Source organism: Dromiciops gliroides, chromosome 2, assembly GCF_019393635.1.
Source record: "Dromiciops gliroides isolate mDroGli1 chromosome 2, mDroGli1.pri, whole genome shotgun sequence".
NCBI classification, from domain to species: domain Eukaryota; kingdom Metazoa; phylum Chordata; class Mammalia; order Microbiotheria; family Microbiotheriidae; genus Dromiciops; species Dromiciops gliroides.
In genome coordinates, this window is record NC_057862.1 from 438,477,282 (window position 1) to 438,499,969 (window position 22,688).

The following is a 22,688-nucleotide window of genomic DNA, read 5'->3' on the forward strand; positions in this document are numbered from 1 at the left end:
GTAACAGAACAGGCCAGCAATGATGAGGGCTTACGCTAGCATGGTGGCAGTTCTAGAGGAGAATGGACACATAGAAAAGATAGAGCAAATGTAGAATTGATGTGACTTAGCAACAGATTGGATATTGGGCATGAGGAGGAGTCAGGGTGGAGTTGAGGATGACACCTGGGTTGTGACCCTGGGTCACAGGAAAGATGGTCATGCCCTTGACAGCCACAGGGTAGTCAGAAAGAAAGGAGGATGTGGGGAGAAAGGTAATGAGCTCAGTTTGGGACTTGGTGAGTTTAAGATGTCCATGAAGTTGCTGGAGATGGGAGTCTGGAGGTAAGGAGAGAAGTTAGGGCTGGATAAAGAGATCTGAGAATCATCAGCATAGAGATGATAATCAGACCCATTAGGGTTGTTCAGGTCACTAAGTAAAATGATACGGAAATGAGAAGGGGACAGAGTGTTAAGGGACACCCAGGGTGGGTCAGCATACCCTGGAGTGGCCTGTGGGAAGATCCAGCAAAGGCTTTCTTTGCCTAAAGAGCCCCTGGCTGAGGAAGGGAAGGCAGAGGTTTGCATGTCAACCTGTGCCAGGACCCCTTCAGCCCACATCCTTGTTCACACGATGAGGAAAGGGAAAGGATGGCCTAGGCCATTTTATGTGCTTTCACTTTTAATCCCTTCGGGGGGGGGGAGGGGGGGGGGAGGGGGAGCACAATACGAAGTAGGTTTCAGACTGCTGCTGGCACACCCAGCTGAGCCTGGCTCCTCCAGCTGGAATTGTGAAGGAGTTGTCATGGACCAATCCAGAAATATATCCATCTGCATTCAAATCTTTGCCATGAGTTGATTGGTATATACCTATATCTATGGGAATGAGCGAATGAGTGAAAAAGCATATATTAAGTGCTTACTTTGTAATGGATATTGGGCTAAGAGCTGGGGATAGAAATATATAGAGCAAGACAGGCACAGCTCTTTAGGAGTTTATGTTCTCTTGTGGAGTGACCAAGGAGAGGTGTTTTCGTTTGGAAAGGTACAGTAATATTAATTGGAGCCACAGGGTAATGGATTAAGCATCCTTTTCAGGAATGATAGTGTTGAATATTAATAGCAAACATTTATATGTCACTTACTGTGTGCTAGCACTTAACAATCATCTCATTTGATCCTCACACCAACCATAGGAGGCAGGTACTATTATTAAGTCCCCATTTTACAGATGAGGAAACTGAGGCAAGCAGGTTAAGTGATTTGCCCAGGGTCACACAGCTAGTACGGTCTGAGGATGGATTTGAACTCAACTCATCTAGACTCCAGGCCAAGAATTCTATCCACTGGGTCACCTAGCTACCTCAGGCTGAGACATCCAATGGAGGCAGAGCATTTTTCCTTTCCTCTCTCCACAGGAGATTGCTTCCCTACCCACCTGTTTCAGACCTCTACAGAAATGTGTTCTCACTTGGAATTGAGATACAGCAGAAAGCTGCATCTCTTGCCTCTCTATTGCCCCCCTGACACTTCCTATTGTGCTGAATTCCTCTACAATCCAACAGGTATGGGTTTGGAGAACATTTTCTAGCAAGAAAAAGAATTCATAGCTTGGGAGAGTCATGTCATGTGAAGTGAGTCACTGGGAAAGAAAACTGCAGAAAGAAACCAACCGCCTACCTCCCACTGGCAGGCATCAGGATGAGCCCCTGGCTACTCCAATTCTCCCAGGACCTCTAGGGCACGAAGGAGCCCAAGGTCTGCAGAAAGAATCTTGGCTGTCTGTGGAGGAAGCTCAAGGAAAGGAATGAGGCATCATCTGTGGTGCTCTCAGTCAGCTGATCCTCTGTCCAGAGCTAAATCTCTTGCCTCATTCTAGACTTCCCTACCCCAGTCTGGGACAAAAAGATCAGTCAAACCAGATATTTGTGTACAGAACTATTGAGGAAAAGCTACAATTTCCCAGAAAGCATGTGGGAATGAGAACCCTGGGAGGGGTCAGAGGTGAAAGACCTGCCCAAAGAAGAGATTTTTTTTTTTTGTAAGAAGAGATTTCTGAAAAGGGCAGAGGGCTCTTGCAAATTGGTATTGCTGTTTCCTCCAGAGCTAGGAAATTCCCTAATTTCACCATGAAGGCGGGGAGGGAGGGAGGGGCTGACACTGGCACAGACATGGAATGGGAATCTGACATGATGCTGGTGAGGTGAGGCCACACGCTCAGATCTCAGCCTGTTTCCTTGTCTGCCCTCCCACCCCTAAGAAACGCTGGGTAGTTGGCTTCTTGCCCAGCCCCACTGCCTCCAGGAGATTTGTCCTGCAGGTACATGAGAACCAAAGTGAGGTGGAATGGGGGGGGGGGGGTGACAATTATGAGTCAAGAGAGTATGATCCCAGAAAAGGTGACCTTTCTCTTTCTGGGAAGTGTAGAATTGATTGAGGGTGAGCTTGAAACCCTGAGGAATAGCTCAAGAGGGAAATCAGCAGAGGGAAAAGGAACTTGGTAGAAAGGGAGCAGCAAGGGACAAATCCTCTGACTCCTACCCTTCTATACTTGAATCCCTAGGACTGCTCTACACCCTATCTCTGCCCCTGCTTGTCCTTCAGTTGGCTCCCTCCCAACCCATTCTCACTGTGCCCTTAAGCCCAACACTCCCTTTCTCTGGTCCTTCAGTTTCTTGCCACCCCTCCCCCCCCCCCAGTTACTCTCTGTGCTTTTAGTCTTCCACTTCCTTTTGTACCTCAGTCTCTCCCGCACTACTCTATACCATGTTGGCTGGGCCTCTGTGATCTTAAAAAATTGCCAGGCCAGGTGAGGGGAAAGAGCAAAAGAACTGCCCTTGCCCCACAGAGAAGCCTTGAGGTCCTCAGATCAGAGGAACTCCCATGAAAAGAGCCAGCCTTAGGGAGGTGTCATCTGTAGGTGAGCACAGATTCCTCATCTTGCCTGGAAACAACACGGAGGGAAATGGAGCATATCTTGTCATTGTTTGTCCTTAGTTCTCGAAGAGGACCATGACATGAGGAGGCGATGCCATGACTTGCAGTGAATTGGATTTAAGTGAGTCAGGGCTATGCAGTCACCAAGAAAACCCCAAATAGGGATTCTCTCCTCTGCAGCCATTTGAGTCCAGTGGCAAGATATAGATCAGCAGAGCTGGAGCAGGGCCCTGGAACATAGCTGGAGGGCTTTAAGAAAGGCCATCCTCAGTATGTCTCCCTCACCTTACCCTGGTCCCAAAGCTGAGGAGGAAGGATCCTCTAGGGTTGGTGTTTCTATTCCCTCTTGGCTAATTTTCTCAAGTGCCTACTATTTGCAAAGAAACGTTCCAGACCATAACCCATAACCCTCTTGTCTGAATTCCAGTGATGCCCACTTCCTCTAGGGAGTGTTAAAGCCAATTCACCAGCACTTCTTTCCAATAGTGCTTTAGGTGTCACATCTTTTATTAGGATGACAGCTGTATGTCAGTGCACTGAAAACTCTGTGTGTGTGTGTGTGTGTGGGGGGGAGATATGTATTTGTGTTGTGGAGGATCTCTCAAGGAACTTTCTCCCAGCAGACACCAGGTTCCTGAATTCTTGGGTCTCTGACGAAACCCAAGGAGGGGAAAATTGGAATCATTCTCACAAAGATTTAAGAATACTTCCCCAAAAAGTACATGGACAGGTGGGAATCATACACTGTAGGGCTAGTGTATGATGGATGTAGGGCTGGTACTAAAAGAACTGAAGAGTGAGAGTGCTGGTAGGATTGAGCAGATAAAGCTTACAAAAGGAAGCAAATCTGACTCGGCATGTGGATCTTCACTGCCTTCTGTTCAGGACAGAGGTTTGAAACAGTCACTCAGTCAATAAACATTTATTAAGCACCTACCCTATGCCAGGGACTGTGCTAAGCACTAGAAACAGGCACAAAGGTGGGCTTACAAAAGTTTGATATAAAGACAATTTTTCTTCACGATACAAGTCCCATTAGTTCCACGGATACCCCAGTGAGGTTGGGGAACTGTGACCTCTGAAAATAGAGGGGCTGGTGGAGATGGAAACTGTGCAGTCGTTTTTCAGTCGTGTCTGATTCTTTGTGACCCTATTTGGGGTTTTCTCGGCCAAGATACTGGAGTGGTTTGCCATTGCCTTCTCCAGCTCTTTTACAGATTAGGAAACTGAGGCAAACAGGGTTAAGTGACTCGCTCAGGATCACACAGCTAGTCAGTGTCTGAGGCTGGATTTGAACTCAGGAAGATGGGTGTTCCTGACTTCACCCCCAGCACTCTATCCACATCGCCACCTGGCTGTGAAATAAATAAGTCCAAAGAGTTTTTGGTAGGAGGCCCACAAGGGACACTGCCTATTGGCTCTTTCTCTACAAGAGACATTGCAACAGCAGTCTGAGCCCTCAGACACCCCAGGGCCTAGCCTCCTAGAGGAGGAGTTGGTCTAATGGAGCCTTGGACAAATCCAGGGATTGGGGGTGGTCTAGTCCAAGGCTTCTTAAACTTTTATCCGCTTGACGCCTTTTCAATCCCAAGAAATTTTTACGCGACCCCGAGTATATAGGTATATAAAATAGGTATACGTAACCTTTTACTGTGGCCAAATTTTTCATGACCCCCACACTCAGTCACTCGAGCTCATGTGGGGTTGAGACCCAGAGTTTAAGAAACTTTGGTCTAGTCTTCCAGGTCAAGGGAGAAGTGCTTCCGGATATTCTTCTCCAAGGTGGTTAGCTTGGCTTTCCGAAGAGCCGATAGCAACCGGAGTAGAAGGGCTGGAGATCCCTGGGTCTCTCTGAGTTCAGTTAACCTGTGTAGCAGCTCCTTCTGCACAGCAGCCCGGTTCTCTGGCTCCGGCCACTGCCTCTGCCAGCTCCCAGGGGTCTCTAGGGCCTGCTGCAGCCTCATCAGTCTCTTCAGTGAAATATCCTGGAATGCCACAGAGGCAATCACTGCCTCTTCACATTCCTTGTCACCTGCAGGGGAAAATATGGGGGTGGGGTGGTGGTAGTGGTAATTGATGAAGGACAGATCCATGGGAGAATCCCTTCTCTCACTTCCCATTCCTGTGAGGATAAGACCTACCTCTTGCCACACCTGCTGGCTGGGTTATATCCTTTCTTTTCTTTTCTTTTCTTTTTTTTTTCTAAGTGAGGCAATTGGGGTTAAGTGACTTGCCCAGGGTCACACAGCTAGTAAGTGTTAAGTGTCTGAGGCTGGATTTGAACTCAGGTCCTCCTGACTCCAGGGCCAGTGCTCTACCCACTGTGCCACCTAGCTGCTCCCTGGCTGGGTTATATCCAAAGCTAATGTCCTAGCTGTGGCTCTGTTAAGGGAAAGCTTCCATGTTACAGAGGGGCCCCTTGCTCCTTACCTCCCAGTGCCTCATTCTCCCCTGAGCTGGAATGGTCAGCTAAAAGGTAGTAGTCTCAAGTGGGGCTTAGGTTGATAGCAGCCTCAGCATCAGGGATCTCAAAGGGCCCATTTCCTTTCAGTTGTAACTGAGACAGAGATGAGAGCTTTCTTGCTCTTAAAATATTGGCAGGGAGTGAGATTTTACCAAAGCTGCTTCTAGGCCTTTCCTCCACCCTTGATAAAGATGTTCTTCCTGAAGTCTTCTAAGACTCCTCCAGAATCCCTCCAGCCTCCTGGGCTCTGACCATGGAGACTAAATTTCTCCAACCAGTTGAGTTGTCTTTCTACACCCTAACTCAGGCCTCTCAGGAGTGATGGAATGAGAGAAGCCAAGTAGGGAGGCTGACTCAGAGAGAACCCCATGCCCTCAGGTTTCTGTTTTTCAAAGGGAAGGAGAGGACTGTGGAGGAATTGGGGAAGCCCCCACTCTCACCTGGCTTAGGAGTGCTGCTCAGGAAGCTAGCACAGCGCGTGCACATGGCATCATGGAATGAGGTCCCAGGAACATTGAGGAACATGCCAAGGGCGGTGCAGTCCCGATGTGGCTGGCACCTCTCTGTGCTGGAGCTGTTGTCTGAAAAGGTGCCTTTGGGGCATGGCTGGCACTGCGTGTTCTGGTTCCGGGTTCCTGTGGGGAGGGGATAGTGTCAGGCAGAAATCAGCACAGCCCTGGGGTGGAAAGAAGGGGAAGGGAAATAAGGATTTATATATTGTTACTATATGCCATGTGCCTTTTTTACAAATAGCTCATTTGATCCTCCCAACAACCCTGTCAGGTGGGTTCTTTTAAATGGTTTTCATTGTACAGTTCAGGAAAATGAAGCAAAGAAGTGTTAAGTGACTTGGTCACATAGCTATGAAGTGTCTGAGGCAGATTTGGACTTGGCTCTTTCCAACGGACCCCCAACCCCAGCGCATGATCCACTGCCTGGTAGCTGAGAAGGTAGTGAGGGAGAGGATATGTCTTTCCATCCTGGGTTTTGTCCATTTGCATATTATTATTATTTTTGTGGGGCAATGAGGGTTAAGTGACTTGCCCAGGGTCACACAGCTAGTAAGTGTCAAGTGTCTGGGGCCAGATTTGAACTCCGGTCCTCCTGACTCCAGGGCCGGTGCTTTATCCACTGTGCCACCTAGCTTCCCATGCATATTATTTTCAAATTAGAAACTTCCAGGTATTACTCCTACTATCTCAGTGCTTCCCCTCTCCATCCCTCCATCTCCCCGATTCAGCAGAGATCTGTGACCACCTGTGGGAGAGAGCCAAGAGAGCTCAGACCAGCCAGGGTAGAGGAGCTGTGGGAAAAGTGAACCTCGGGAGCCTAGAGAAGGACTCTACTCTGGGGGTTTCAGAGCTCACCACCTACCCAGAGTAACCACACCAGAGCCTGGGGGACAGGCCGAGTGCTCAATGCAGAAGTCAGCATGGGCGTAGTAACCCTGCTGGCAGCGGCAGGCTCGGTTCTGAGTGGCGTTGCAGGCCTGAGCCTCCTCTTCATGCTCCCCACAGAACACATTGCAGTATCGGCATTTCTCCAGGTAGTTCCAGTACTGTGTGTAGTGTAGTGATGGGCATGACTCGCAAACCGTGGGGCTCCCGGGGCTGCAGTGCTGCTTCACAAAGGTGCCAGGTGGGCACTGCTCACACATTAGCCACTCGTGGGTCTTTGCATCTCTCCAAGAATAGGAAGGGAAGTTGCCTGCATCCCCTGGCATCACCAGCAACAGCAGAAGGGTACTGACTATCCACTTGGAGACAGGGAGACAAAGGGGTCCAGGTCAGAACCAGAGGTTCTCCCATAATTTTCTGGGTACCCTTCTCAGGCTGGGCCAGGTCACTACAGAGAACTACACTAAATTCCCACCATGCCCATTTGGAGTTGAAAGGAGAGCTCAGTGCTACTCGGGATCTTACCAAAGATGCTATGTTCTTGGGCGTGAGGTCCATGATTCTTGGTTGGGATGGATGATCCGAACTCTGGAAGGGGAAAGGCCTTTTGAATCTTCAGGGGATGCTGCTGGGAAGGGAAATCCAAGGCTTTTCTCTCTCGAATCAGGTCCCTGGACCCTCCTGTGACAAAAGACTGAGAAAGAATGGAGAGGGAGTCACCAGGGCACGGGGGCCAGTACCCCTACACAGATGGGTTTTCTCCTCATTCTCCGCTACCTCCAGTAAGAAGAGCCTTAGGTCGTATGCCCCAGTATGCCGGTCATACCTGTAAAGACGCTGGGTCCAGACTGGACGTTTTACAAAGAGGTGCAGATACAGAGGGGCACTGACACAGGGACAGCACACAGCTCTGGCGGCCTCCCCCTTCCTTCCCCGTGGAAGCGAGCTGGGCTGGGCCAAGCTCAGGACCACGCACGACCGACCGACCCCAGCACCCTCTGCCGCAAACATCATAGAAGCAAAGACAAGCAGGGCTATGACTGACTTTGGCCTTTGGCGGGATCCCAGCTCTTGCCTAGCGTGGTCCCGCTTTCCGCTCCCCTTCTCTTCCCCCGAGTCGTGGCTCGGGCGTTGCTGCCAGACCCCGCCCTCCCTCTGCCTCAGTCTCCCGGCCATGACATAAACTGGAAGGGAGGGAGAGGTCGAGGTTGCATCCTACCCCAATTACCTGTCCCTCTCCTGGGCGGCTCCTCAGTTCTGAGCTGTTCCAGAGCAGCCGCCCTTTATTCTCGAATCAAAAGTCGAGTGGGAGGCGGAGGCAAAGAAGCGCCCCTCCCCCAGTACCTCTAGCCCCAGGAAAAGCCCTCCTCCTCAACCCCTCCCCCCTTCGTAACCCGCAAATCTTCCACTAAACCTACTCCGCTCTTTTCTGGGGAAGGAGCGGGGCTGAGCAGGGAAGTATCTGTTCCCCTGCCCCAATCAGAGAAAGACCTGAGCTCCAGCCACCATGTGAGAAACTAACATACTTCAATTAAAAATAAATTTTTTTTTGAGGGTAGGTGCTGGGAAGCAAAGGTAGAGCTAGCTTCAGGAGTGCTGGCTTAATCTTTTTTACAGGGGCTTTTTAGACTATAGACAAACGAAGGTTTTGGAGCAAATCACTTGACTTTTTTTCCCCCAAGTCCTAAATATCCAAAATAAAAAGTGTTTCTGTACACAGAAGAAAAAAAGAGGATTTTCTATGAAAGCGCGAATCTCCACTTCCTATCGTGGTTTTTTTTTAATGTGTATGAAATTCTACAGATTACTTTCAAAACCGCCCAGCTTCTCTGTGCTTCCTTTTGTTCTGTTCTCTCCTGCGCTTTAAAAAAATGTTTCAGTGGTACTTTTTAAATGATTACTGTTACCTCCTTCTACCGCTCTGTCCTCAGCCAAAAAAACCCCACAAAACAAAAAACCAAACCCTACTTGTGACAAATAATGGTGGTCAAACAAAAGGAATATACAATAGCCCTGTCCAAAAGTGTCTCTGTACCTTGTGTCTATCACTTCTCTAACAGGAGATGGGGAACACATTTCATCATAGGTCCTCTGGTGACTTGCTTGGTCATTGTGCTGATAAAAGTTTTAAGTTCTGATAAATGTTCAATTCATCCTGAGTCAGTTCATACAACCCCAAATTCTGGGAAGTCCATCATTTTTTTGTCACTGATTACATACAACTCAATTTCCATTACATTCTTATACCACGATTTACTCAGCCATTTCCCAATTGTGGAAGAGGAGATCCGAGGTATGCCTTTGGATTCTAGTTCTTTTCTTTTTTTCTATCTTACCACCCCTTTCAAGATCAGGAAGTTTGGGGTTTTGTTTGTTTTTTGCTTGTACTTATTCCTTCTCCAATTGTCCTCCCTCCTAATTCCCATCCCAGTCCCTATCCCATCTTTTTTTTTTATTTTGCAAGACAATGAGGGTTAAGTGATTCGCCCAGAGTCACACAGATAGCAAGTGTCAAGTGTCTGGGTCTGGATTTGAACTCAGGTCCTCCTGAATGCAGGGTGGGTGCTTTACCCACTGTGCCACCTAGCTGCCCCTGGATGCTTTAATTTTTTTTTTTTTAGTGAGGCAACTGGGGTTAAGTGACTTGCCCAGGGTCACACAGCTAGGAAGTGTTAAGTGTCTGAGGCCGGATTTGAACTCAGGTACTCCTGAATCCAGGGCCAGTGCTCTATCCACTGCACCACCTAGCTGCCCCTGGATGCTTTAATTTTTAAAAAAATTTATTTGATATAAGAGCTCTGAATTTTGGCTGACATTCCTGAGACTTCATTTCAGGAAGTGATTGGTGGTCTTTTTGCCCTCTGGTTCTAATATACCTGGGTGGTTTTTACTTATGCCTTATTGAATATAGCATCCAGGTTTTTTCCCCCTTCCTTATTGTGGCTTTCAGGGAGTCCAATAATTTTTATATTTTCTCTTCTTGATCTAAGCCACCTGACTGTGATAACAGAACTCACCTTTTATTTTTTAAAAAAATCTTTGGATTTTGTTCTAATTTTTCTTGCTATCTCAGTCATTGATTTAATCTATTCCAGTTTTTAAGGATTTCATTTCTTCAGCAGATTTCAGCTATTTATTCTCCTTCTAATTCTTCCTTCAAGAGCATTTATTTCACTTTCTAGCTCTTGTTTCATCTGCTTTTTCATCTGTAAAGTAAGGAAAGAAGAAAATTTTCCCGTAAAATAACCTTTAAGGTCCCTTTCAGCTGCTTCTCTTCAGGGGTGTTACAAAGAGCTCTCTCATTGCTAAATTGATAAAATCTGTCTACACCCAATGTCTACCTCCTCACCACCTATCATCTTCTCTGAGGGATTGCAATCCTTTGTCACCTGGCTTTCACCTCCACTGTTCTCAAATCACCAATTACTTCCTATTCACTCAATCCAAAGGCCTAACCCCTCACTGCTCCACCCCAAGTTTTCATCTTTTCACTTCTCTGATTTTGATTTGATTACTTCCTCCTGAAAGAGACCCTCTTCCAAGGTGACAAACTAACTCTGACTTGTCCCATGTTTACCGACTCTTCATATTCTCAATGTATAAGGTGGATGCTCCGTAAGGTGCTGTCCTTGGCCCCTTCCTGTGCATTTTTCCTTGACAACCCCAATTCTCATTGATGCATATTACTCACATATCTCCAACCCCAGCTCTGACTCCTCTTCTGAGGGCCAGGCCTCCCCATAGCTTTCTCTGCCTATCCACTTAAACGTTCTACAATGAAGCTAATTTTTCTCCCAAATCTGCTCCTTCTCATCGAACTCCACTTTTTGTGGCATATACTATTCATCCATTATCCCAAGCCTGAAATGTTTCAGCTTCTTACAAGCATTTACCAAGTGCCTATTATGTGCCAGACACTGCTGGCTCAAAGAATTGTGGTATAGGGGCAGCTAGATGGCGCAGTGGATAGAGCACCGGCCCTGGATTCAGGAGGACCTGAGTTCAAATCTGACCCCAGACACTTAACACTTACTAGCTGTGTGACCCTGGGCAAGTCACTTAACCCCAATTGCCTCACCAAAAAAAAAAAAAAAAAAAAAGAAAGATTTGTGGTATAAAGCTAAAATCCTGCTGTCAAGAAACTTACATTCTATCAGGGTGAAACAATACGTGCACACTTGTAACGTATCAAAAAATACAAAATAATTTGGGAGTTGGTGAGGACACTAGCAACTGGGAGATCATGAAAAACTCATTGGAGGTGACCTCTGAGCTCTGCTTTGAGGAAAATCAAGGATTTTAAGAGACATTAGCAAGGGAATGGAGGCTGGCCTCTACGAGGGTACCGGAGGTAGAATGTTGTTTATAGGAGAAAGTAAGAGGGCCAGTTTGGAGGGAATGTAGTGGAATGTAGTGTGTGTGATGGGGAACAATGTAGAACAAACCCGGAAAAGTAGGCTGATCTCTTTGCAATACCAATTCCCCCTTTCCACTCTCTTTTATTCCTTACAGGCACTTCACCTTCACCTCTCATCTTCAAATTGTCAGCAAGCCCCTTTCTCCAACATCTGCATCTCTCCTTTCTGTACTTCTACCACTTTAATACAGACCCCCATTAACATGGCCTCTGGCAATGTTTTCATTGGCCTTCCAGTTTCCATTCCCACTATGCCATTGCCAAGCTAATCTTCCTGATGCAGAGAACTAAAAAATGTCCTTCCTGTTCTAAAATTTTCAATGTGGCTATCGCCTATTCCCTTCCCTGTCATTCAAGGCCCTCTTCAATGTGACTCAGTCTTCATTTCACACCTTATCTGCTATTATTTACTTTGCTTTCCTTCCTCACTCCCCTTCCCTCGAAATTTTTTCTCTTTGTACAAATATCAACTCCCAACCTCGAAGCAGAGATGTGAAGAACTGGGTAGTAGTCCCGCTCACATCATGGCTTTGGGTGTGTGTAAAGATAGTTTTTTATTTGTGATTTATGAGATGGTCTGCTGGGTCTTCTTCCTTTGAGGAAATAAACCAAACTGGCAAGGCAGGATATCCATTCCAGTCCTCCAGCAATACTGAGGATCGAGCCCTAACCCAGGCTGGAAAATTTTGGGGGTGGAGAAGGGATAGAAGGGGTAATTCTTTGCCTGTTTTCAAATATCTACAAATATCTTTATTCATTCTTGAATCATGCTCCATAATGACAAGTTCTTCCCAATTATCTGGCCTAAATGTCTACTGGTTTCATTTTGAGTGAATTCCTCTTGGTTTATTCTTAGGAAAGGGCATTGATATTTGAACACATAAGAGGAAAAGCGGGGCGAGGAGAGGTGAGAGCACACAGAGAATACTGGTCTCCAAATGACTTTGGGGAAAGAGCAATGAATTTGGAACCAGAGGGCTTGGATTTGAATCTTGATTCTGTTACCTGTGTGGCATTAGGCAAATCATCTCTGAGGCCCTATGACTAACCTTTTCTTTGCCCCCTTATAATGGCATTTGACTATTCTTTAGTAATAGCGCTGCTTTCCTGGAAGCATATATCCCAGACAATTATTCCTTTATTTCAGGATTGCTTGCTGTGTTAGAGAAACAAATCAGATGCCTGACCACAGAATAGCTGTGAAATTTCTTAGAAGAGGCAGAGAAAGGCTTCAATTCATCTCCTGTGCTGAAATTAATATGTCCCTGGGCTCAGCAGTCAACAAATTTTATTTATAGAAGACTTGTTTATTTGCCTGATTTTTTTTTTTAAGTCTTAAACACAGGCTACCATCTCAGGGTAGATAGCAGCAAGTTTTCTTCCCTTTTTTCCATTGATTATTATACAACACAGCACTGACAGATACAGCAACAGAAGAGCTGGGAAATGAGATTTGGTTTGTGTGGAAAATTGATAGAGAAAACATAATACCTCTAACTACCTACCTGAGGATAAGCAAAAAAAGGTGTCTTTCTCCCTAACAATTTACAAAATGTTCCTTATCCAGACAAAATTATCCCTATTTGCATTCAAGATAGTTTACTTAGTACTTAGAAAACCCAAAAGAATCATCAAAGATGCTGAGACAACAGCTTTAGTCACATAGCAAAATACAAAATAAATCCAGACAAATAATCATCAGTATTATGTAGCAATTACAAAATCCAGGAAAAATAACAGAAAAGGAAATTATATTCAAAATAACTACAAAATGTACAAAATACCTGGGAATTAATCAATCAAGGTACATCCAAGACATATAAATAAAATTATACAATAAATAAAGAACTTAAAAACAAAAACAAATGTTCTTTGCCCATTACCTAAATCCTTCCCTCCCCTGGGAGATATCAAAGTATGCTGATCTCCACGGGAAACTGGGATATATATCAACGCTATTAGAAAGCCTAAAAGTCCCGTCCTACATGGTTGGAAAGAGCGGGCAATGTATATACATCTCACATGATGATCATGGGATGCTGAGAAGACTGTCCTGGGAAGATTTAGCTTGGGAATGACTCCCACCATTGCCTAGAGACACTGGAAACTCTACTTTTTAATGAATATATTATTTACTCTAGAACCACACAGAAAGTTATAACGAAATATGAGAAGGAAAGGGTATAGTACAATAGTAGAACTTGGGAACCCAAAACTAGACAGCTCAAATTTATAATTAAGGACAGTGGAGGATCTGAGTGTTGTGACTGAGATGCTAAAGTGTTTCCTAGTCGATTCTCAGAGATGACAGTACCTGATAACCTGTTAGTCCAAGTGCTAGGATGTACATTATGAAATAAAATAAGATGAATAGGACAGTCTGGCCATGTTCCCAAAACAAAGCAAAATGGGAAATAGAGTGAACTCCTGCTTGTGGGGACTTTTCCAGGATTATGGGACTACACATGCCAAGATTTCTTTCTTAGGTGGTAGGATCTGCAAGGTGAAAGTTTCATCAAGAATGTCAAATTAAGGGGCAGCTAGGTGGTACAGTGGATAGAGCACGGGCCCTAGAGTCAGGAGTACCTGAGTTCAAATCCGGCCTCAGACACTTAACACTTACTAGCTGTGTGACCCTGGGCAAGTCACTTAACCCCAATTGCCTCACTAAAAAGAAAAAAAAAAAGAATGTCAAATTAACCCTGTACAAGAGGCTCAACCACAGGCAACAGAGGGTGCAAATTTGAGTTCATTGTTAGGTTTTCTTCCAGAAGAAGACTTGGGTGAGATATCTCTTCTTGGCAATGGCTCCACACTCTGGACATTTCTTAGTGGTCTGGAGAGGCAACAGGAAAAAATAAGGTAGTTTAAGAGGGATTCATTATAGTCCATCTGCCAGGAGGGAGGAATAGATAAACAGCTGGGTTAAGAAACAATCAAACATTGGTTCTACTTATGTACCTTAGAACCTCCTTATCATAGAGATTCCTTCCTTATTCTCTTGTTTTTTCTCTCTCTATATATATATCTATATATCTATATCTATATATATCTTTTTCCTTCAGCTGCTTAATCCCCTTTGCTAGTGGTGGTCTTCAAAATGCAATGGCTATCTAGTAATTGATTCTGAGACCCTATGTCTAGGAGCCATCTGGCTAGAGGGTGGAAATCCTGGAGAGAGACAGAGCATAAGATTCAGCTTGAAAAACAGGTTGGTGGGGGGGGGGGGGGGGGGGGGGGGTGTTGGTGGTAGCTAAGTGGCACAGTGGATAAAGCACCAGCCCTTCATTAAGGAGGACCTGAGTTCAAATGTGGCCTCAGACACTTGACACTTATTAGCTGAGTGACCCCAGGCAAGTTACTTAACCCTCACTGCCACACCAAAAAAACAACAAAAAACAAAACAAGTGAGGGGTTGGGGGAAGGGAAAGAAAACTGTCCTGTACTGGCTATATAGCTAGTGACTCAGGTGTTTGGTGGAAACCTGGCCCTGACAAGTGAGTCCATAGTTCTAAAGACAATAGGAATTAATTCTTTAAAATGCACACAAATTGATGAAGGCCTGCAGGCCCACATCTGGAGGAGAACTGTGGGATAATGATTCCCTCACAGGAGAATGAGGACCTTGGGTTGGTTGTCATAATGAACCTGACAGGAAGGGACAGGAACCGTGTCCCCTGCACAGAACTTTGTAGACATAGGAATAGGAAGAACAAAGACAAGAAGTTAAGCCAACCTTGATATGCCACTCCCAGCATGCCTTGCAGGAATGGAAGTCACAAGCATGGCACTGAAAGGGCACCACATCCTCAGCACTGCAACCAGGACAATGGAAACCTTCTGAAAGAGGGTGAGAGTGAAGAGGAGAGACAGGGACAAAAATTTGTGCCTGACATCCAAAGTTGTGGGCATCTCAGAGGGATCTTAGGAAAGTTCCTAGGGTGAGCTCCATGAAGCAACGTAGGGTACTCACTGCAGTTCTAAACATGCAGGAAATTACCACCATGGTGCCAGTTACATTTCCAAGTGCCCTACCCTATACTTAGCTTCTATTGGAAGAGAAATAAGAACGATCCTGGCCTCTTGAGTCAACAGCCAATGACATAAAATTCATAAGCAGGGGCAATCAGAAAGCAATGCAAAACAGCTTAATGAATAAAATACAAACTCAAACTGCCCAAAGGCAGCTAGGTAGCATAGTGGATAGTGTGCTGGGCCGAGGCAAAAAGACTCATCTTCCTGAATTCAAATCCCGCTTCAGACACTTATTAGCTATGTGATTCTGGGCAAGCCACTTAACCCTGGTTGCTTCAATTTCCTCATCTGTAAAAGGAGCTGGAGAAGGAAATGGCAAAACACTCCAATATCACTGCCAAGAGAACCCCAAATGGAGTTATAGAGAGTTGGACACAATCGAAACGACTAAACAACAAAAAATAAGCTCTTTCCTTTGGCATTCAAGGCTACCCACAATATGAATCTACCTTTCTTCCTTTTTGTATTCAAAAGGTAGACTCTATATTTTATTTTAATTTCTTATCAAATGGTATATGGATACATATGGTTGTTATACCTGATCTTCTTTTTGGAAATAGGAAAAATAATATATGTGTATATATATATGTATTCACAAATATATGCATATATGAACACACACATGCATAAGTTTTCATTTGAACTGTTGACAACTGTTCAGATTGTTCACAGAATCCAAAATTAATTTAATTGGTTACCAACTGATCTGAGTTTCATTTTTAGTTCCAAAAAAAAAAATGAGCCATTATCAGGGTACTTTCCACAAAATGAAAGAAAGGTAAGTTGGATCATTTTGTATTGTCCACACCATGAAGTTAACTGATACTCAATTTCCACCAGGGTCTTTCATTCTAAAAGTCTTCCTTGCTCTTGATCTGATTCACATGTTTGCAGCTCATGGAGCTGAGTGTGTCTGGGAGATCTGCTGGGGAGCAGACTAACACATAGCTTACATCTTTCTAAGAAGCTGAAGTCTGAAGTAAGACATGTGGCCCTCAGAGACCTACAACCTACCTTTCTGGGCTTCTCACACAGTGCTCCCCATCCTCCCCATCCTCTACATTCTTGGGAAAAGAAGGTTCCTGATTGCCCTCGGTTCACACTTACCCCTCCCCCACCTCTTTGGGAGCTCATGGAATTCTCCCATACTTGGAATAGACTTTCCTTGTCCTGCACTTCTCCTGCTCAAATTCCTCCCTTCCTCAACTTCTTCCTCCCTCAAGAAGGCATCCCTGATGCTCCCAGCCAACAGACCTTCCTCACATTTCCCAGATCTAACTTGTACTTCTCACATTTCCCAGATATAACAGCTTGTACTTCTTGTTTGGATTTATCCCATCTGGGCACATGATTCCTACCTTCACATTAGCATGAAAGCTCTTTGAATTTTAGTATGAAATAAGGTCAAGGCTCAGTACAAAGTAGTTTAATATGAGCCAAATTAAATATATGCAAGTGACAAAATGTGTGGCACTGGTGGAAAGTGCTATAAATGGTCAGGAAGAGGGGAGCCCTTCACTGGCAGCAGTTACCAAGAAGGTCGTGTGAAGGAGGTGGAATTTGATGTGGGCCATGAAGGATGAAGATGATTTGTGATGGTACAAGGCATTTGAACCCTAATTCTCTCCTGAAAACCACAATATTATTTCTATTTCCTTTCTTCTGCTTCTCAAGTTTGATTCCAACCTTCAAGTTTATGTCCAGCCTAGAAATGCTTCTGAAAGCTTGAAACACATCTTTTTTTTTTTTAAACTTTTTTTTTTAAAGCTGCTACTAGATCAAGACAAATACATTTGTACTTTTGCATCTAGGGAACACAAACATTATCATGGTGGCTGGAGTGGGAAGAGGTTGGAGAAAAGGCAAGAGACCTGGATTCTAATTCTGGGCTCTGTTATTAAAGACTGCCTGACCTTAGATAAATCACTGTTTTCAGCTGTAGGATGAAGGAGTTGAGGTGATGCTTTCTAAGGTCTCTTTCCAAGTCTGACAACCTAAATCTATAGAAGCTTTTCAGCACAGGGAAAAGAAGATGGTGCCATTGTCTCTATTATTCCCTTTCTTACATTCAGGACCAAAGACCTGGAGCTGGAAGGCACAGTAGGGATCATCTACTCCAGTGCCCTTAATTTACAGATTAAGAAACTGAGGAGGATCAAGGAGGTTAAATGACTGGCCCAAGGTCACATAGATGATAAGAACTAGAGGTGGAATTTGTATCCAGGCCTGTGTCTTCTGTTCCCAGCTACCAGATGGTGGTGGCAGGAATTATTCTCAGTCTTTGTATTCACAGGGCTTAGCACAGTGTCTCACACAGATCGGGCGATGAAGCTGGATCAGCCTCGAGTTGGCAGCTTTAATTGGTTTGGCCAGAGTCAAAAGAAAACATCCTCTGACTTCTTCCCTGGATTCCTTCTAGGAAACACCTTTCAGCAATTCTGCACACTGGAATCTGTCCTACTCTGGGTGCCAGTGTCTCCCTCACTGGACTTCACTATCATGGACCCAAGTGGTGGTTGGGTCCCTCCTAAAGTTAGGACAGACCCATTTGGGCTTGGAGATAAGGTCCTCATTCATTCCAAGCCAGCCTGCCAATATTTTGGGATGTAAATTTCTATGCTTCTCGCTCAAAGCAACACATGTATAATCACTTATCTCTGTCACTAAAATTCACCTAAATGGGACCTTGGAGACAAAGTCCCCAGACACAGAGCTGGCCAGAGTCAGCAAGACCGGGGTTCAAGTGTAGGGGCCCTGAGGAAATCCTTTTCTTTCTCAGTGCTCAAGGCAAGCCTCTAAGATAGTAAGTTGAAATCTCAGAAAGTAGGTACTGCCCTATATTGGCAGTGGGAGTTTCCTTATCTGGAAAAGTCCCAATACCAGTGAAATTACAGGTCCCGTAACTATCACCATAAGCCACAAAAAGTTCAGGATTGTCACTCACCCCATTCCAGCTCAACGTTGGAAGGGAGAGCAGGGATTGGGTCAGGCTCCTGGCTTGTTGGCAGGCAGCTGGTGCCTTCAGGAGATTCAGTTCCTGGAGATTCTGATTTCCTCAGTTTGCAGCAAAAGGAAGAGATTTTGCTTTGAACTTTCCTGGATTTCTCAGGCTCTGAGAGGTCTGTGGGACAGAGACCTGTGGTTATAGAATGCAGGCTGGAGCCCACCCTGTTGTATTCTCAGGCACTCAAGTCATAGCATATCCTAAGTTGTTACACTTGTTTCCAGAACATTCCCACCTCAATCACACTATCTAGATTCCTCCCTCCCTCCCTTGCTTCTCCTACACCTCCCACCCCCATAATATACATCATTTGAGTTTGGAACACTGGGTGTAGTTATCAGGAAGAAACGAGAGCAAACATGATCTTGGGGAAAAGTCTAGAGATCCCAAAATGACTCAGATATCTTCAAGTTTAGGATCTAAGTGTGTCACACAGGAGGGAAGGAGGCAGAGGCCCTGACTCAATCTGTCTTTCTGTACAGAAAGTAAAGTCTCTTCCTCATCTCACAGAAACCAAGACACTTTAAAAAAAACAAGTGACAGAGTGATACTAAAACACGTTGGACATGCTGGGATCATGATGACTACAACGGACAGGAGAGCCCAGCTTTATATGACATATAGGAATTGGAAAAAAAAAAGCCCCAGTCCTACCTGATTTGGACCCTGCCACGATCGCCTGCATCTCAGTCTCCTCCTCCCCCTTGGGGCCAAGGCTGGAGGGTCCTGGGAGGCTGTTCCAGGGAGATACCAATGTCCCTTCTCTAGGACATGCCCCTGTCAAGTCCCTGCACATCTGGAGAAACTGCTTCTTATGATGAGGGCGAACAAAAATGGAGAATTCTGGTAAACAGAAGGACAAGCCATGAGGAAGGAGAAGAGGAACTGGTCCCTCCCCCTCCCCCTCCCCCATCCCCTCCTTGCTCTATCCTGGGGTTTGTCCTGCCACTTGCTGCTCCAAGGGCCAGAATCAGAGTTTGTAGCTCGGCCTCTGAGTTGCCTTGGGTGTATCTTGACAGATTAGTCCTACTCTGTAGTCCCTCACCCTCTGAAAACAGAGAACTTCTCATCTCTCCCCAGCTTGAGAGAGCCAAAGAAAAGATGGTGAAGGGGGTAAGAAGAGAGTTTGTTGCTAATTGTGGCACTGGGAGGGAGCCATGGCATGTAATAGTCTGGGAAAAGGCAGAGGATCTGGGATCTCTGGAGCTGGCATCTCTCCCTAGTTTTGCTTTAAGATTTTCCACTTCATTTCTGGGAGCTCCTGAAAATGATCCTATTGGTTTCAGGGGCTCAGCCATAGGGACCAACAAAGAAATTTGTTTACTAGACCTCATGCCTCTTTGCAGAACGGCAGCTGTACAGTTGGCCAAGAGCAAGAAGCCTATGGAGAGGGGCTACTGTGTCTACCCAGAGATTAGTGAATGGGTCTCTGAAGTTGTTCCCAAGGCCTTGGTGGCATACGACACTTGCTTTGTAGAAGATGCAAGTCCTCAGGTTTCTCAGTGATGAGGGCAGCAATCACAGACACCATTGCTTCGTAGTTGTCATCTTTCTTATAAGCAGAGAGGGCTGTGGAGAACTGGCTGTAGCAGCCTGGACCAAGGGATTTCTTGACATCTGAAAGATAGGCCGTGATCACGGCCTGTCCCTTCTTCTCGCCTGGGGCTTTTGGCTCCTCTTTGGTTGTGCTGCTCGAGATGCCTAGGTGGTTTTCTCCTAATGGAGAAGGAAGGCAACATTACGGGGACTGTTTTTGTAAAAAGGTAACTTGTGAACTAGAGCCTGCAGAAAAAAGTATTGTTCTGGGCACAAAAGCAAGTTTTCTGACCAAGGAACTGACTAAAAAAAAAAAAACCCAAAAACAAAAACACCTCAGTCTGAAAAATGGAAAATCCAATGTAAACAGACCTAAAAGCAATCAAATACAGTAGTACAGTGTTTTATAAACCTAAGGATTCTTATTACTGCTGGGGTAAGGACTGCAAAACAGTGTCACAGAAATTATGGATAGACTAACATCACACCTTATACCACAATAAGCTTCAAACGGATACATGATATAAAAGGTCATATCACAAGCAAAGAGTTTTTGATCAAACAGGGAATAAAGAAAATCACAGGTGATAAGGAAGAAAATTTTGATGACATAAACTTGAAAAGTTTTTGTAAAAATCATTGCAGTTAGAATTAGAAGGAAAACAATTGGGAATAAATTGTATTACAAGAAGAGATGCAAGGTTCTAATAACCATGAAAAAATGCTCCGAATCATGAAGATGACTCTTAGGTTCCACCTTATACTCATTACAATGGCAAAGATGACAAAAATGGAAAATGATGATTGTTGGAGGGGCTGGAGGACAAGAAAACTATACATTGTTGGGGGAGCTGTGAAGTGATTCTAGAAACCATCCCATGAATTGGGAACTAGACCTAAAGTCATTCAACTGTGTATACCTTTAACCCAGTGATAACTGCACTAGAAAAATACTTCAAAGAGATCACATAAAGAGGGTAACAACTCATACAAAAATAATTATAGCTTCTTGTAGCAAAGAACTGGAGGCAAAGTGGATACCCATCAAATGATGAATGGATGAATAAATGATGAGTTTTAATGCAATGGAATATTCTTGCACCAGAGGAAATGACAAAAGGAACATACATGAACTAAAAAGCAGAGTAAAATAAGCAGAAGCAGGAGAACAATTTATGCAGTGACTACAATACTGTCAAGGAAAACAACTATGAAAGACTTCAGAATTCTAATCGATGAGAGAAATGTGAATTAAAACATCTCTGAGGTACTACTTCACACCTATCAGATTGATTAACATGATGGAAAAGGAAAATGACAAATGCTGGAGGGGATGTGGAAAAAAAGAGACATTAATGCACTACTGGTGGAAATTTGAATTGGTCATTCTGGAGAATAATTTGGAATTATACCCAAAAGGCAATAAAACTGTGCATACCTGTTGACCCAGGAATACCACTACTTGACCTGCATCCCAAGGAGATCAAAGAAAAAGGAAAAGGACCTCCATGTACAAAAATATTTACAGCAGTTTTTTGTGGTAGCAAAGAATTGGAAATTGAAGAGATGCCCATCGATTGTGGAATGGATGAACAAGCTGTAGTATATGATTGTGATGGAATACTATTGTGCTATAAAAAACAAGCAGGATGGTTTGAGAAAAACCTGGGAAGACCCATATGAATGGATGCAGAGCGAAGAAGGCAAAACCAGGAGGTAATTGTACAAAGTAACAGCCATATTATAACAATGAGCAATTTTAAAAGACTTAGCTACTTTGATTAATACTATGATTCAAGATAATTCTAAGGGACTCATGCTATCCACCTCCAGAGAGAGAGGGGATAAAATCTGAGTGCAGACTGAAACATACTTTTTTCACTTACTTTACTTTTCTTGCCTTTTTTTGGGGTTGTTTTTCAATATGACTCGTGGAGCATCTAGGTGATAAAGTAACAGCCCTGGAGTCAGGAGGACCTGAGTTCAGATCTGGCCTCATCCAGCCTCAAACACTTACTAGCTGTGTGACCCTGGGCAAGTCACTTAACCCTAATTGCCTCAACAAAGAAAGAGAGAGAGAGAGAGAGAGAGAGAGGGAGAGAGAGGAGAGAAACATGGCTCATAAGGAAATGTGTTTTGCATGATTTCACATGTATAATTGATGATATATTGCTTGCTTTCTCAATGGATGGGAGAGGAGCTGGAGGGAGAGAATTAGGAACTCCAAATTTTAAAAAATGAATATTTAAATAAAGTATAATTAATTTTTACAAAAAGAACACTAATTACTATGATGACCAATTATGACTCTGACTGACTGATAATGGAAGCATTTTTTTTTTTTTGCAAGGCAATGGGAGTTAAGTAACTTGCCCAGGGTCACACAGTTAGTAAGTGTCAAGTGTCTCAGGTCGGATTTGAACTCAGGTACTCCTCAATCCAGGTACTTTATCCACTGTGCCACCTAGCTGCCCCCTGACTGACTGATAATGAATAACACTTCCCACTTCTTGGCAGAGGTGGACTAGAGATTGACATACATTTTGAGACATGTGTGGACCTGTTTTATTCAACTTGCTACAAGGTGTAGCTTTTACTTTAGAGAGGTGAACAACAAGAACCACAAGGGGAAATGTGTGGGAATAGTGATACCAAAAAAAGAAGAAAAGAGAATCAATGAAATATTTTTAAAAATATACAGGAGAGAGCAGAAGAAAGTTCAAAAGGGGGTTCAGTGAAGAATGGGAATGAAAAAGCTACCATGTTAAATTTGGCATGTACTTAAAAAGCCTGTATAGTAACAATCCTATCTATGTTCTTTATATAAGGAAATGTTCATATTTGTCGAGTTCATAATAATAATAAAAGAAAAAATTAAACCAATCTTAACGTCTGAAAACAGCCTTTTGAGGCCTAAAG

General features: G+C 44.4%; 2 protein-coding genes across 2 annotated transcripts in view; both read right to left on the reverse strand.

Moving 5' to 3' along the window:
• Positions 1-3,823: 3,823 nt before the first annotated feature.
• On the reverse strand, positions 3,824-8,442 carry TNFRSF6B (TNF receptor superfamily member 6b). Its single transcript, XM_043980199.1, has 5 exons — positions 8,006-8,442; positions 7,303-7,471; positions 6,755-7,136; positions 5,821-6,015; positions 3,824-4,948 (listed from the first exon to the last, which is right to left on the reverse strand). Exons 2-5 carry the CDS (start codon positions 7,333-7,335, stop codon positions 4,650-4,652), a joined length of 909 nt encoding a protein of 302 aa, XP_043836134.1. The 5' UTR covers positions 7,336-7,471; positions 8,006-8,442; the 3' UTR covers positions 3,824-4,649.
• A 4,063-nt stretch (positions 8,443-12,505) lies between these two features.
• The window catches only part of RTEL1 (regulator of telomere elongation helicase 1), a 100,081-nt gene continuing 89,898 nt past the window's right edge, over positions 12,506-22,688 (reverse strand). Inside the window, 5 exon segments of the mRNA XM_043980203.1 lie at positions 12,506-14,030; positions 14,931-15,034; positions 18,174-18,350; positions 18,888-19,076; positions 19,704-19,949. Of these exon segments, the coding sequence (XP_043836138.1) occupies positions 13,950-14,030; positions 14,931-15,034; positions 18,174-18,350; positions 18,888-19,076; positions 19,704-19,949 (797 nt within the window). The 3' untranslated portion in view covers positions 12,506-13,949.